At 43.4% G+C, this 16,990-nt stretch overlaps 1 protein-coding gene across 6 annotated transcripts in view; it reads left to right on the top strand.

Annotated features, from left to right (window-relative positions):
- Positions 1-1,657: 1,657 nt before the first annotated feature.
- Positions 1,658-16,990, top strand: part of LOC132391796 (PDZ and LIM domain protein 5-like) — a 249,478-nt gene continuing 234,145 nt past the window's right edge. For 2 of the 6 annotated variants that reach the window (XM_059965421.1, XM_059965426.1), the window contains exon 1: positions 12,463-12,525. In XM_059965421.1, coding sequence (XP_059821404.1) covers positions 12,478-12,525 — 48 coding nt within the window. In that variant the 5' untranslated portion in view covers positions 12,463-12,477. The other 4 variants (XM_059965424.1, XM_059965425.1, XM_059965423.1 and 1 more) reach the window with 4 other exon arrangements.

Consider the following 16,990-nt stretch of genomic DNA (forward strand, 5'->3'; position numbering starts at 1 on the left):
TCAGAATCACTGGGCATGGGTCTTGAGGCTCCTGAACTTCCTCCCTGATAGTAGAAATGAGGGTAGGTCGCAGGTGAGGGATCTTAGTGACGGATGCCAGCCTCTTGAGGCATCACCTCTTGAAGATGTCCTCAGTGGTGGGGAGAGCTGTGTCAGTGAGAAAGCTGCCTGAGCCTGCAACTCTGGATAGTCTCCTGTGATCCTGAACTGTGACCAGCCAGATCAGATGCCATACTGAGCTGTGTGATGAATCTGGGCAGAATGCTTCCTATGGTGCATCTGTTAAAACTAGACTGTTTGCAGTCTGAAAGTCGAATGAAAACAGCACAGCTGATAGTAAAGCTTTGCTTTTAACAAACGGTTGGTTACCTGCAAACCTTGCTCAGGGATGAAGTTATTAGCAGACTATTGCATTGCGAATTGCTGATCTTTGAGAATTCAAATGCAGACTGTCCCGTCAGAGAAGCAACCTGATATTCCTTATGGTGCGGTGTGTGTGAAAGTCCAGATTTCGTACTGTCAGCTCAGTGCGATGCAGTTTCACCTCCTGAATTGAGGCTTTAAGTCCTGCACTGGAAATTCAAGCATAAAGAATGAGGCAGTTGTAATCCTGAGAGAGTTATTGATGCCTGGATGACATGTTAAACTAGGGCCTTTTCTGGACTGTCAGGTGGATTTAAGAGACCCCACAGCACTACTTTGATTAAAAAAACAAATACATAATCCCTGTTGCCCCAGCCAGTAAGCATGTCTCAACCATCACTGGAGATTATTTGGTAATTATTACAGAAGATATATGAGCTGGAGTCATTCCTACACTGCTCTGCAATAAGATCAGGACTGCTCACATTTTGGACGCAACTCCACTTCCTGCATGTTCTCCACACCTCTGGACTCCCCTAGCAACTAAAAATCTGTTCATCTTGGCCTTGAATATATTCAATAACTTCTGGCTTCACGGCTCTTTGGGAAAGAGAATTCCATTGGAGGCTGAGGGGAAGAACTGATGGAAGCTTTATAGGAAGGGAAGCCAAACATTTTAAAGGGACCTGTGGGGCAAAGTTTCATGCAGAGGTGGTGAGTTTATGGAATGAGCTGCCAGAGGAAATGGTTGAGGCAGGTATCAATTAAGAAGCACATGGAGTGGGCAGGGCTTGGTGGGATACAGACTGAACACAAGAAATGGAGACTGTTTGGGCAGAAGGGCCTGTATATGTACAGTATTGCTTTCTCACTCTGTGACTCAACTCTAATAAATTAGTCATTGCCCGACTCCCACTACTCTCTAATATATGATTTAATTGGTTATTAATGCCATATCAAGTTGGTTTTTTGACAAAACTGTTGGGAATTCCAGTTAAATATATGATTAGTTGATAATGGACAAATACAATATATTGAATTAATTGTATAAGTGATTTAGATCGGGGCAATTTGTGGTATGCAATTTACATGGTTTAAATAATGTGACTTCGTAAAAAAGGTACTTTGACATTGCAACATTGACTGACTCGTTCAACGTAATTTAATTTTTAATGCACTAGTTTCACCACCACCACCACCCCACAAAAAAATTGTTACGTCAGTGGGTGGGGAAGCAGGGAGGGCAATTTCCCTTTCTCCTCCTCCTCCTCCTCCTCCATCGCGTGCTCTTTGCTTAGCGAAAGAGTCGAATGTGACGGAAGTGGGGAGATAGGGAAGCGCTTCAGCGAGCGAAGGCTGCAGAAGCCGGCCCCAGCAGCACGGCGTTCGAATAGAACCTTGCTCCGCGTTGTGGGTTGCAACACCGCGTTCCAATAGAACCTTAGCCCGGATCGCTTGCTGGAGAGGTGAGGGACAGTGTTTGCAGTAACAGGGGATTTTTGACACATGCGAAAGAATTCCTGCAAAATAAAGGAAGGAAAGAGGAGGGAGAAGGGAGCAAGGAGAACAGTGTTGGTGATTCCCTGTGTTTGCTAACGGGTGCGGAGGTCGGTATTGATCTTTCAGTATTTTCAGGTCACCTCTTAATTGCAAATGTGATTTATTTTATCTTTTTCTGCACTCCAGTATTTTAAAACTTGCCATTTAAGTTAGTGGCTCCTTCCTGGGACTTGCTTTAAACGACAAGCTTCATGGTAGATATTTTGCAATTAGGGTCCCGTTTCAAACATTCAACTTGTATTTGAGCTTTTCCAGCATTTTGTTATTTTTTTGTCCTAACTATTCAAGAGTGTAGATTTTGTCTCAGAATGGAGCTAACTTTGCAAGCAATCTCTTGGAAATTCTGAATTTAACCCAATGTAGGCATGTAGTGTTATCTTGACTGACAGCAAGATTTGCCAATCGGAGCTTGGTTCCGCGGTTGCACCTTGGTTTCTGCCTTCCAATCGGCGTGCGGGGTTGGATTTGGTTGAGACACGGGATTAGCGGGCGGGTCCGTGACATTCATAGCCTGTCTCCGAAAAGTATAATTCCCTTGTCAAATGCTCATTTTGCGTGGGGTAAGGTTGGATTTAAAGCATCTTGCTGTAGATACAAGTTTACAACAGCAAACATCTTTCTGGAGGCCTCTTTGTTGTTAAGGCGGTTCCTCGGCATGTCTTTTTATCCCGCTGTAGTGTACAGCAAGTTAGAGCATGTGTATTCCGTGGCCAAGACATGCACAGTTCGTTGACTGTTTAAAGCTGTTGCTTTGATTAATGCATCTCTCAGCAAAGAAATATGTATTTAAGAATGGTGGTAAGAATTTAAAATTACTCCTTTCTGAGTAATGATCAGTCTCCCAGAGGCGGAAAGGTCAGAGTTCCTGACCCTCTGCAAAGAGTGCAAAGAGTGCGGAGCATACTTATGAGGATGTTGCCGGGGATTGAGCGATTAATTATGGAGAGAAGTTGAGTAGGTTGGAATTTGATTAATTGGCGTGTAGAAGACTGAGGGGTGATTTTATAGAAGTGGATAAAATCATGAGGGTGACAGAGTGAATTCACAGCCTTTTCCCCAGGATTAGAGCATTGAGAACTAGGGGATGCAGATTTGGGGTGAGGGGGGAGCATTTAAAGGGGGACCCAATGGGCAATACTTTCACACAGAGTGGCCCACGTATGGAATGATCTGCCAGGGAAGCAATAGAGGCATTTAAAAGGTACTTGGAAATGAAAGGATCAGACGGATATGGGTCTAATTTAGGAGGGAAGCTTTGTCGACATGGACCACAAACACGGAAGAGCCAGTTTCTGTGCTGTGTGAATGTATGATTTGAGCACAAGTTTCTCGGCTGATGGACAAGTCTAGTGTTGTATAGCGTTCCATATGTTACACAGAACTTTTTTTGGGGGGGAGGGTGAATGTTAAGTTAAAGCTACCTCTGTTTCAGCAATCCCATAATACTCAAAAATAAACAGTGGTCTTAATCCAAAGTTACAAGTTAATTGTCATATTTACAAGTGCAATGAAAAACTTAGTTGCAGCAGCATCACAGGCAATGTTCCCTCAAGTTTATAATGATCAGTGTATTCAAAAATCTTGTACTATGCAATTTTTTGCCCAGTGACAATAACGTGCACACTGAATTTTATATATAGAGGTATCCATTTTAACAGACAGGAAAACATTGTCAATGAGAACTTCGATCTCCTCTGGGTTTGATTGTTTTCGCTCTTGTCCATCCACTCTCACAAAGCATATGTAGCAGGCACGGGTATTGAAGAATTTTCTTGCCGGAGCTTTTGCACAACATCCATATGTAATTTACTTGCTAAGTGGTGCTTTAAAAAGTTAAGTTTTCAAATATCATTCTGCTTCTTCCCACTTGCAAATTCTTCAGTAACTTTTGTATTGTGACAAATACACACAGGTAAGACCAGTTTCTGTTTTTTACATAAATATTTCTTGTTAGTGCATGTTCCTGGCCTCATGAGCATTCGGTGTAGCAGTTTCTACTGTTTCACTAAGCCATTCCACTTTAAATGAACTAGCAGTTCTTTTGTGCTTCACGCCTTTTGCTTCTTTGGAATTTGACATAATGAATCAATAATTTCTTCAATAAAAACAGTATAAATAAGCCAGTTCTAAAATCTGTAGGCAAATCATCACAAACTCCATATTGTCAACACCATCCACATCAGAAGCCGGAAAAGAAATTGTGATTAAGTACGGCTGTGAAATATGCTTGATGTGCCAGCAAGGTCGACGGTGACTACCTTTTGCGCGCGGTGTAAATTCCTTTGCGCGCTAGTAGCAAAGGATGTGTGCACGCGCAGACCTTACAGGAAACGGCGACAGGTGCATAGGTAGATAGGTACAGGCACCTGCATTTTTGCATTGCTGTTTTTGGGAGGATGGAGAGTGTCAAGTCTTGTTCTGCTTAAGATGACTTTTATGCTCCTTACATCAATGACCCACATTTTGAAAATGCTTTAATGACTGTAGATTATAATGGTGTCTTTATAGATCATAAGACATAACAGAATTAGACCATTCAGCCCATTGTGTCTGCTCCACTGTTCCATCATGGCTGATCCCACTCAACCACACACTCCTGCCTTTTCGCCATATCCTTTGCTCCCTTGACTGACAACAAAATGATCATCTTCTGCCACGGACTTGACCTCCACCACAGTCTGTGAGAGAGCATTCCACAGATTCACTACTCTCTGGCTGAAAAAAATTCCTTCTTAGCTCTGTTCTAAAAGGTCGCCCCTGGATTTGAGGCTGTGCCCCCTAGCTCTGGATACCCCCACCAAAGGAAACATCCTCTCTACATCCACCTCATCTAATCGTTTTAACATCCGTCGGGTTTCAATGAGCTCCCCACGCAATCTTCCAATTTCCAGTGAATACAGGCCCAACGCTGCCAAACACTCCTCGTGTGTTAATTCCTACATTCCCAGAATCATCTTCTTGAACCTCCAGAGGAGGTCTTTCCAAAGACAATACTTCTTTTCTGAGATAAAGAGCCTAAAGCTGTTTGGAATACTCCCAAATACAGCCGGATTAGTATCTTATAATGTCTTAGTGTTATTTCCTTGCCTTTCTATTCTGTTCCCCTTGAAATAAATGCCAACATTGCACTTGCCTCCTTTACCACATCCTCAACCTATAAATTAACCTTCTCGGAGTCTTGCATGAGGACTCCCAAGTTCCTCTACACCTCTGATGTTTGAACATTCTTCCCATTTAGATAATAGTCTGCGCTATTTTTCCTTTTACCAAATGCATTATCAAACATTTCCCAACACTATTCCATTTGCCACTTTTTTGCCCATTCTTCCAATTTGTCCATGTCTGCTGCAATCACATTGCTTCCTCCGCACTACCTACCCCTCCACCTATTTTCATATCATCCGCAAACTTTGCCACAAAGCCATCAATTCCACTGTCCAAATCATTGACAAACAATGTGAAAAGTAGCGGTGCCATAACTGATCCCTGAGGAACACCACTGGTCACTGACAGCCAACCAGAAAAGGCCCCTTTTATTTCCACTCGCTGCCTCCTGCCTGTCAGACCATACCATACCATACCAGTACCTTTCCTGTAATGCCATAGGATTTTACCTTGTTAAGCAGCCTCATGTGTGGCGCCTTACCAGACGCCTCCTGAAAATCCAAGTAAATGACATTCACTGCCTTAAGTCCACTCTGCCTGTTATGTCCTCGCTGAACTAACAGATTTGCAAGGCAAGATTTACCTGTACAGAAACCATGCTGACTTCATTAGTCTCCAAGTACCCCGAAACTTCATCCTTAATAATAGACTCCCATGCTTTCCCAACCACTGAGGTTGGGCTGACTGGCCTATCCTTCCTACCTTCTTAAAGAGTGGAGTGGTACTTGCAGTTTTCCGGTCCTCTGGGACCATGCCAGAATCAAGTGATTTTTGAAATATCATGACCAATGGATCCATTATCTCTTCAGCAACCTCTACCAGCACTCTGGAAAGTAGTTCATCTGACTTGTCCACCTTAAGAGCTTTAAGTATATCTATTAAGCCATTGGCTGAGGAATGGCAGAGAATTCAGATAAATGTGAGGTGAGCCATTTTGGTGAGCCAAACCAAGACAGGGTTTGCACAGTAAATGGTAGGACTCTGGGCAGTACTGTAGAACTGGGAGACCTAGGGATGCAGGCACTTAATTGAAGGTGCAGCACACATAGAGAGCTTAGTAACAAAAGGACTTGGTGCTCTTGCCTTGCATTACAGTATTGAGTACAGGAATTGGGATGTTACAATATAGTTGTGCAAGATGCTCGTAAGGCTACCTTTTGAGTATACTACATACTATTATTGTTGTGCTGTAGGGAGGATATCAATAAACTGGAAGAGATGCAAAAAAGATTTACAAGGATATTACTGGGATTTAAGTTGTAAGGAGAGGTGGATAGAACAGGGTTTGTTTTCCCCCTGAAGCTGAAGAGGCTAAGGGGCTTTCTTAGGGATGTTTATGTAATTATGGGGGGGGATAGATAAGGGAATGGCTTTTCCTTTGGAAGGAGAGTCCAAAACTTGAAGACATAGGTTTAAGGTAAGAAGGGAAAGATTTAAAAGGACCTTTGGCCCATCATATATATGTATTCCTTGTTCACCCACATCTATAGTTTTGTTTGTATTGAACTGTCAAGGGAGGCCATTTGCAACATTTAGAAGACATTTGGGCAGTTTCATGGATGGGGAATGGGCCAAATGCAGGCAAATTGGGCAAGTTGATTGGTGTGAATGAGTTGGGCTGAAGACCATGTTTTCTGAGTGTATGGCTATTATTACGTTGCTATTTTGGGGTAAGTGGGCTCTTGCTTTCTTTAAGTAGACTATACTGTTTCCTACATCTGTCAGTACTTGAATGATTAAAGTGAAAGGTGCTATGGAAATGCACTGGTTCTCCCTCCACTCCAGCATTCAGCGTGTTGGAGCCTGTTCAGTTATGAGGTAGCATTCCTCAGCCAATCCTGCCTGGTGCCACTCACCTGTGTTGTGAATGGCAGCTATTTTTCTTAATGCTGCTGTCAACAAAGGAGAAATATGTATTTTAGTGTGCTCATAATGTGCATATTGTACCACTCCTCTCTGTGAAAAGAAGATGTATAGATTTCATTAACATGTGGTTTTGTGGTTGACTTAGATTGGAAGAAACTTGCCCAGTTCACCTAGTGTAAAAACAGGAAGTGCTGGGAAAGTTCACAGCAGGCCAGGGAGCAGTTGTGGGACTGACTGACTTAAATCATAATTGATCAGTAACCCATTTACTAATGGACCAGTACAAGAGATTTTGGAGCTGTCCTTTCCAACTGAAGCTTATTGTCTTCTGACCATGTACTGGCTTGAAGGCAAACAAAAAATAAACCTGTATTTACATAGTGCCTTTCATGTCACTGTCAGAACATGCCAGTGCCTTTTAAAATGAAGAAATGTCTTATGGTGCCACAGAGCTTGTTTTGATCCCCCAGACAGTGAGTGCAAACAGATTTGTTTTTGGTGATAGGTGCTGGGAGAATTTGGTGGGTCAGGCAGCATCTCTGGATGAAAATGGATAACAACATTTCAAGTTGAGGCACTTCATCTGGACCAGTGCAGAGACCCATGGCCTTGACTGTTCATTTCCTTCCACAGATGCTGCCTAACCCTCTGAGGTCTTTCAGCAGCTTATTTGTTATTCCAGATTCCAGCATCTGCAGTCTCTTGTTGATAGCTTTAGGAATATTTGTTGGAGGGCAGGTGTTGGCTCTCACACACCCAGGGGAATTCACCATCTCTTCAAGCTGGTGCAGTGGGACCTTTTTATTCCACCTGAGGGAACAGATATGGGTTTGGATTTAATGTGTCCTTGGAAAGATGGCTGCTTGAACTTGAATTGCAACAGTGCAGCACCTCCTCAGCACTGCTGTAATCCCAGCCCAGACTTTGCTCAGGTGTCCTGCATTGGGACAAGAATCCACAACTTTCATTGTTGCCTTTTTGTTTTGTAGGGAGGTTAAGTTTTCTTGATCAAACCGTCCAGATCTTTAGCTGAATGGATTCTTGCTCATTTTTCAATTTAATTTTGTTTTTTTTTTAAACACAATTTTCAGCCCATTTCTTTCCCAAAAACGAGCAGCTCCACCCATGGATTCTGTCTACATTCTTTGCTGCCTTGGCAAAGAAGTCAACCTAATCATAGACACTCGCACCTCAGACATACCCTTTTCTCCCCACTCCCGTCAGGTAGAGGACACACTAGTTTGTGCATGGGTGCTGCCAAGTTAAGGACAGCTTGGCACCTACTATTATAAGACTCCAGAATAGAGCTATGATGTGATAAAGCTAAACTCTTGGACTCACTGATGACTATATCTGTGGGAAGTGTAGCCAACTCCAGCTCCTGAAAAAACGCATCAAGGAGATGGAGCTGGAGTTGGATGAACTGTGGATCATCTAGGAGGCAGAGCAATTGATAGGTAAGACTTTTGAGCAGATGGTTACACCCAGAGTGCAGAATTCAGGGAGTAGATGGGTGAACACCGAGACAGGTAAAGGGAGTAAGAAGTTAGTGCAGGGTCCCCTTGTGGCCATTCCCATCAGCAATAGGTATATCCCTTTGGATACTAATGAAGGGAATGTTCTATCTGGGCAAGGCAGCAGCAGCCAGACCTATAGCACTGCGGTTAGCTCTGAGCCTCAGAAGGTGAAGTCAGGCGGAGCAGTAGTCATAGGGGACTTGACAGTTCGGGGGGGGGGGGGGTTGGGGGCAGCTAAAAGATTTTGCAGCAGCAAAAGAGATGCCAGGATAGAGTATTGTCTCCCAGGTGCGAGGGTCCAGGAGTCTCTGAATGGTTGCAGAGTATTATTGAAGGGGAGGGTGAGCAGCCAGAAGTCATGATACAAGTTGCCACCAATGACATAGTCAGGAGAGGGGTAGAAATCTGCACAGTAAGTTTGGGGAGTTAGGAAGGAGGCTGGAGACCAGGACCTCCAAGGCAGTAAACTCCAAATTACTCCTGGTGTAACGAGCTAGCGAAGGTCAGAACGGAAGATAGTGCAGCCGCATGAGTGGCTGAGGAGATGGGACAGGGCTGTGGATCATTGGAACTTTTTCTGGGGAAGGGGTGGCCTGTACAAGTGGGACAGGTTGCACCTGAACTGGAGGTGAACAAATATTCTGGGAGGAAGGTTTGCTAATGCTATTGGGGTGGCTTTAAATTAGATTAGCAGCGGAGTAGGAGCCGAAGTGAAGAGGCAGAGGATGGGGCGTTTGGCGCATAGGTAGAGGGAGTTTGTGAGGGAGGATGGGCAGATGATAGAGCAAAGAAGCACTCAGCCATATGGTTTGAGATGTGTCTCCTTTAAAGCAAGGACTATCATAATTAAGGTGGGTGAACTTGGAGTGTAAATCAATATGTGGAACTATGACATTATGACCATTACAGAGTCTTGGATGTCTCAGGGGCAGGAATGGCTGCTGAGTGCCCCCCCCCCCCCCCCAGTGGTAACAGGGACATCGAGGAGCAGATCGGGAGGCAGATTCTGGAATGGTGTAATAATAAGGCTGTTGTGATGGGTGATTTTAACTTAATATTGACTGGTATCTCCTTTTAGAGCAAGGGGTTTGGATGGGGTGGAATTTGTTAGGTGCATTCAGGAACGTTTCCTGATACAATATGTAGATAAGCCAACTAGAGGAGTGATTTTATTTGATCTGGTGTTGGGAAATGAACCTGGTCAGGTGTCAGATCTCGCAGTGGGAGAGCATTTTGGAGGTAGTGAGCGCAACTCTATCTCCTTTACCATGCTGCTGGAGAGGGATAGGAGCGGACAATTTGGGAAAACACTTAATTGGGGTAGGGGGAAAATATGATACTATTAGGCAGAAATGGGAGCGTAAATTGGGAGCATATGTTCTCCATGAAATGCTAGGTAGAAATATGGTGAGTGTTCAGGGAACATTTACATGGCATTCTGCATTCCATTGAGTCAGGAAAGGGTGGCAGGATTAAAGAACCATGGTGTACAAAGGATGTAGAAAATCTAGTTAGGAAAAGAAAAGCTTTTGAAAGGTTCAAGAAACTAGGCACGGTTAGAGCTCCAGAAAATTACAAGGTTGCCAGGAACGAGCTTAAGAATGGAATTAAGAGGGTTAGAAGGAGCCATAAGAAGGCCTTGATGAGCAGGATAAAGAAAAACCCAAAGGCTTTCTACAAGTATGTGAAGAACAAGAGGATGAGCCATGTGAGAATAGGAAAATCAGGTGCAATGGCAGAAACGTGTGTGTGGAATCAGAGGAGGCAGCAGAGGTATTTGTGAGTACTTTGCTTCAGTATACACCAGGAAAAAGGATCTTCACAGTTGTGGGGATGACGTACAGCTGACTGAAACGCTTGAGCATGTAGACATTAAGAAAGAGGATGTGCTGGAGATTTTGAAAAGTCGCTAGGTCCGGAGGAGATATACCCCCAGGCTACTGTGGGAAGCGATGATCTTTGCATCATCAGTAGGGATGGGAGAAGTACCGGAGGATTGGAGGGTATCAGATGTTGTTTCCTTGTACAAGAAAGGGAGTAGAGATAACCCAGGATATTATAGACCAGTGAGTCTGACTTCAGTAGTGGGGGCAAGTTGTTGGAGAAGATCCTGAGAGGCAGGATTTATGAACTTTTGGAGAGACATAATCTGATTGGGGATAGTCAGCATGGCTTTGTCAAGGGCAGGCCGTGCCTTACGAGCCTGGTTGAATTCTTTGAGGTTGTACCAAAATGCCTTGATGAAGGTAGAACAGTGGATGTAGTGTATATGGATTTCAGTAAGGCATTTGATAAGGTTCCCCATGCAAGACTCCCTCAGAAAGTAAGGAGGCACGGTATCCAAGGAGACCTTGCTTTGTGGGTGCAGAATTGGCTTGAATACAGAAGGCAAAGGTTGGTTGTATATCGTTCGTATTCTCCATGGAAGTCAGTGACTAGTGGTGCTCCTCAGAGATCTGTTCTGCGACTCCTCCTCAGTGATTTTTTTTAATATATAAATGACCTGGATGAGGAAGTGGAGGGATGGGTTAGTAAGTTTGCTGATGACACAAAGGTTTGGGGTGTTGTGAATAGTGTGGAGGGCTGTCAGAGGTTACAGCAGGACATCGATAGGATGCAGAACTGGTCTGAGAAGAGGGAGATGGAGTAAAACCCAGATAAATGTGGTGGTTCATTTTGGAAGTTCAAATTTTAAGACAAAATATCGTATTAGTGGTAAGACTCTTGGGATCAGTGTTCATATGACTCTTCCAAGCTGTTGCTCAGCTTGACAGCATTGTTAAGAAGGTGTGTTGGCCTTCATCAACCGTGGGATTCTGTTCCAAGAGCTGTGATGTAATGTTAAAGCTATCTAGACCTTAGTTAGACCCCACTTGGAGTACTGTGTTTAATTTTGGTCACCCCATTACAGAAAGGATGTGGATATTATAGGAAGAGTGCAGATGAGACTTACAAAGATTTTGCCTGGATTGGAGAGCGTGCCTTATGAGAAGAGGTTGAATGAACTTGCACTTTTCTCCCTGGAGTAATGGAGGATGAGAGGTGACCTGATAGAGCTGTATAAGATGATGAGAGGCATTGATCATGTGGATATCCAGAGGCTTTTTCAGAGGGCTGAAATGGCTAACATGAGGGGGCACAGTTTTAAAGTCCTTGGAAGTAGGTACAAGGGGGATGTCAGGGGTAAGATTTTTCACACAGAGAGTGGTGGGTGCGTGGAATGCACTGCCAGCAACAGTGGTAGAGACGGATAAATAGTGTTGTTAAGGGACTCTTGGTTAGGTACAAGGAGTCTAGAAAAATAGAGGGCTATTTAGTAGGGTAATTCTAGGGAGTTTCTAGAGTAGATTACATGTTCAGTGCAGCATTGTGGGCTGAAAGGCCTGTAATGCGCTGTAGACTTTTATGCTCTATGATCTCCCCAGCACTTTGTCTATCTGCTCTATGCGTCATCTTTAACAGTAACACAATATTCTGCTGTCTTTTTTTTCTCCTTTTTGTACTAGCTAAAAGCACTTATGTATGGAATGATCTGTCTCTATGGCAGACAGACAAAAACTTTTCACTATTTCAGTATCCATGACAATAAGTAGTTGTATTACATTGTTGTGTAAAGTGGTTATAGAGTTGCTGAGCTGTATTGATTAGGTTTGTGCTGATTGGTGCAAGAATGTGAATGGTTGAAAGGAAGTAGCTACTTTTTAAATGTGTGCTGAAGGTGTTCCCACAATACAGTTGTGCTGAGAGTGTCAGTACTTTGCCCCTTTGTTAATAGCAGGTCTGTGGAGACAGAGAAAGAGAGACGGGCAGAGTTAATTTTCAGCTTGATTGCTTTGTGCCTACAAAGGCAGTCCCTTGTCGGTTAAGATCTGAGTGTCATAACACTGTATGTCCTCGGGCAAAATGTGTTTCTTTTTTTTAAAAGAAATATCACAGTGAATGAGGGCAAGCAAGTACAAGTGAACAATCAGGACTTAAGTATTCAGTGGAAGATGAGAGAGAACTCATGCTGGAAATCTGGAGCAACACACCTAGTGCTGGAGGAACTTGGCAGGTCAGGCAACATTTATGGAAGGAAATGGACAGAAGATGTTTCAAATTGAAATCTTCAGTTCATCTGCTGCTGGCACTCTCAAAAGTGCTGTGTCCTGTGACGTGGAGACCAGAAATCTACATAATAATTGCTTCAAATGCGGCCACCACAGTTTTTTGCAACAGTGGTATAACTTTCTGACTTTCAATCTCAACGCTAAACCAGTGAAAGCAAGCCGCAACATACTCCACATTTTCCACCCTATCTACTTGTGTTGCTTCTTTAGGCAAACTCTACACTTATGCTTTAGGGGCCCTCTGTATATCGGTGCTATTGAAAGTTCTGCTACTTTCTGTGTATGGTAGGGTGTGGTGTTATCAGATTAACTGATCTCTCGTGCATTTAAGTCAAAATCATATGACACAAAAAATGTGCCCTTCAGCCCATTCCACCTGTGGTACCTCTACATGATTCTTCCTTACCCGCTTTTACGTCTTGGTGATGCAAGTACTAATGCTAGATGGTAAAGTATCTTTAGGTAGAAGGAATCTTAATTTTGACTTTCATCATGTTAGTTTGATAGGAGGAGTGAATTTTTATCCCAGGAACACCCACCTGGTTGAGACAGACAGTGCAAATTCTGCAATAATAGCTAGATTTAGCGTCATTTGTGGCATACACATCAAAACATACAGTGAAATACATCAAATTTAGCAAGGATTGTGCTGGGCAGCATGCAAGTATTGCCATACTTTGGTGCCAACGTAGCCTGCCCACAACTCACTAACTGTAACCCATGCATCTTTGCAACGTGCAAGGAAGCTGGAGCACGCAGAAGAACCCCACGGGAGAACGTACAGACAGTGAGAGGAATTGAACCTCAAAGTTATATCTGACACTGCAAAGCGAAGCGCTAACCGCTGCACTACCATGGGCCAGCTAGCCCTTTCCACTGTCAGATATTTAGGAGCTGAATGTCAACGCTTGTTCTTTCTATCACAGTTATTCATTGATGTTTAATGTCAGTAGATTAAAACAGGTTCTGGGGATTATGTTCTTGGGTGCCTTTAAGGATGTGTGAGCTGCCACCTCCGCTAGGAAGTCATGTAGTAGCTCGAACACTTAATTCAGACTGAGACCCCAGTGCAGTAGAAGCAGAGATGGGAGCTTGGATGAGTGTTAAAGATGAAAATTAAGAAACAGCCACCCACTTAGATTCAAATCCACTTGATCAAGCCTGCATACCTTCTGGGTACCTCGAAGCTCTGAGTTTATTTTGAATTGCGGTAGAGTTATTCCTAGTGACTTCAGGGTACATCTGTATCTCAACCAGTATCCCTGGTTGGTTAGGCCAGTATGACGTTTTTATCAGAGTCCGGTTTAATATTACTTACACATGTTGTGAAATTTGTTTTGTGGCAGTAGTACAGTGCTATACATAAGCACTATAAATGACGATAAGAAATATATTAAAAAATTAAATAAGTAGTGCAGAAATAGTGAGGTAGTGTTGATGAATTGGTTTATTGTCTGTTCAGAAATCTGATTGCAGAGGGGAATAAGCTGTTCCTACAATGTTGAGTGTGTCTCTTCAGGCTCCTGCACCTCCTATCTGATGGCAGTAATAAGGAGAGAGTATGTCCTAGTTGATGGAGGTACTTGATGGATGTTGCCTTTTTGAGGCATTGTCTTTTGAAGGTGTCCTCGATGCTGGGGTGCTTTCTCAGCACATTGTTTATTATATGAGAAGCAACAATACAAACATTACTTCAATGCCCTGAAGATAAGCAAGCCTTTTTTCTTGATCTCATGGCTCTGGGTCCAGATATTTTGAGTTCATTTTGGAAAAGCATCTTACACTTGTCCAGCTGCAGTAAATACTCATACTATAAAGGAGAATTGTGCAGCCTACAACGATGGGAAAAAAGTGAACGAGATGACCATCCAAATTGTAAGACTGAGCTGAAGTATAAGAATACACGTTTGCAGAATAAACTTAGCTGCCTAGCCTGTGAAATTTACACTGGATTTAAGGCAGTGTTTTGGGAGAAACAGTAATAACTTATAAAGACACAAGGTCTGTGATAAGCCCAGGAAAATAACTGCTGGCTTTGCACTGATCATTAGACCTCCCTGCAGATCCAAATTCAATATCTTGGGCCCTGGCTGTAGGGTTAGGACTTTGTGTACTTAAGTGTCATCCAATCAGCTGAAGTTCACCCATGCAAGCTGATATATATAGAGTCTTGTATTAAATGCTGCTGAGTATGTGGACAATGTCTTATGAATGTTTACACAAAATGCTGAAGGAACTCAGCAAATCAGGCAGCATCTACGGAGGGGAATAGCAAATCAACATTTCGGGGTGAGATCCTTCATTAGATGCTGCCTGAATTTTGTGTGTGTTGCTTACAAATGCAGGATTTCTTGATGCTTAGTTTTTGTCGTCGTCTAAACTCGATGAGCTGAATGATCTTCTGAGTGTTGTTTGTTACTTGCTAATCGGAGAATTTCTTCATCTGAGTCACTTCCCACCTCTGCAGCTCACACTGTTACCGGATTCTTCTACCTCTTCTATTTGGCCCACTTCCCCTTAACCCCCATTGCTGCTCTTCGGTCTCAACCACTTTTCAGTCATCGGTTCCCTTTTTTTCTAAGCCATTGAGGTTGTAACTGAACCCAATGAATTTTGGCCTCTGCAACAGCCTGCCATCTTTTTAGCACTCTCTCGGAAATCGTAGTTGAGTTATCAGCAAATGCACAAGTACATGAATACAATGAAAAATGCATCTGTAGTGGCATTGCCAGTACTCTGCATCATATCGGCTGCATTCACAAGGCAAAACAAAATAAGCTCGATGCAATTTTTACAAGAGCAAAATGTTCAGTGGTTCAATTTAATTGTTAGAGAATGTATACAGTATAGAACTTGAAATCCGTACTCTTTGCAGACATCCATGAAACACCCCAAAGAATGAATGACAGAAAACGTTAGACCCCCTCCAAAGTCCCCTTCCCCCTCCCATGCACAATCAGTAGCAAAAGCATCAAACTACCCCTCCTAATGATCTAGCAAAAGAATTTGCCCCCACCACTCGCCATGCAGGCAGTAGCAAAGACCATGATCCGGCGTCCATCGAAAACTACTGTCGGTCTCAACACTTCGATATCTCAGACAGGCTAACAGCATGCTGTTTTGATGCTACAATCTGCAGTGTCCCTTATTTGAGTTCCCCCAACTTGAAAGCCAGCAGACTCTTTCTCACCTTTGATAGATCGCTTGAGTGCAGAGGCCTCTGGTAGCTGCGCCTGCAGTCTCAATGTTTCAATCTGCCGCGACGCTTCAGTCAGCGACATCGGCGAAGGATCGGGTGGCGCGTGTCTTCCAGGGGATACCAAAGTGCCAAGCTGCTTGGCAAGTTCAGAGAGCAAGAATCCACCGCCTGTGAAGAATGTAGTTTGAGCGCAGCAGTAGATCCTGGGCTCCGACAGGACCTCACCCACCATGAAATGGAAGAAAGAGACAGGAGAAAAGGAGATTTAAACTGTTTGACGGATGATTTGGAAGAAGTCACCCAGGTCTGTAAAAACCTCTGGCACCACCTTTTAGTGCAAAGTGGTCATAGTGTTGCTATTCTATGTTCACTGTCCACTGAGTGTGTGTGTTTGGCCAAGTGGTGGTCTGTGTCCATTTCAAGGTTTGACACGTGCATGCATTCAGAGATGCTCTTCTGCACACCATTGTTGTAACGTGTGGTTATTTGAGTTACTGTCGTCTTCCTGTCAGCTTGACCCACTCTGGCTATTCTCCTCTCCCCTCTGTCATTAGCAAGGCATGTTTGCCCTCGGAGCTGTAGCTCGCTGGATGGTGTTTGTTTTTCATACCCTTCTTTGAAAATTCTAGAGACCGTTGTGAGTGAAAATCCCAGAAGATCAGCAGTTTCTGAGATGCTCAAACGGTCCTATCAGGCACCAACAATCATTTTATGGTCAAATTCACTTAAATACGTTTATTTCCCATTCTGATGTTAAATCTGAACAACAACTGAACCTCTTGACCATGACTTCATGCTTTTATGCACTGAGTTGCTGCACGTAATTGGCTGATTATATTTGCATTAATGAGGTGTGCCTAATAAAGTGGCCACTGAGTGTAAGCTGATTGCATCAAGAACCAATTGGTTGACGGGAAGCAGCTCCAGGTTCTGTTTCTCCTGCCCGATGGTGTGCATTTATTGATATGGTGAAACTTATGCTTCATGAGCCTCCTATACAGAAGCATCCTTCAAGTCCTTACCAGATGGAGGGCTGAAGCATATAGACCAACAATAGGATGTAATAAACAAGGCAGTTGAGTGTTAAAACTGTACATTCTTGAGTTTATTTTTGTTCACGTTGCTTTGGTAGATGCATTGGAAATGAAAAATGTGCAGGCATGTATGCACACACACCTAAATGTTTGCAGCACTGAAGTCAAACTTGGTTT

This window comes from Hypanus sabinus, chromosome 3 (genome assembly GCF_030144855.1).
Source record: "Hypanus sabinus isolate sHypSab1 chromosome 3, sHypSab1.hap1, whole genome shotgun sequence".
Lineage (NCBI taxonomy): Eukaryota > Metazoa > Chordata > Chondrichthyes > Myliobatiformes > Dasyatidae > Hypanus > Hypanus sabinus.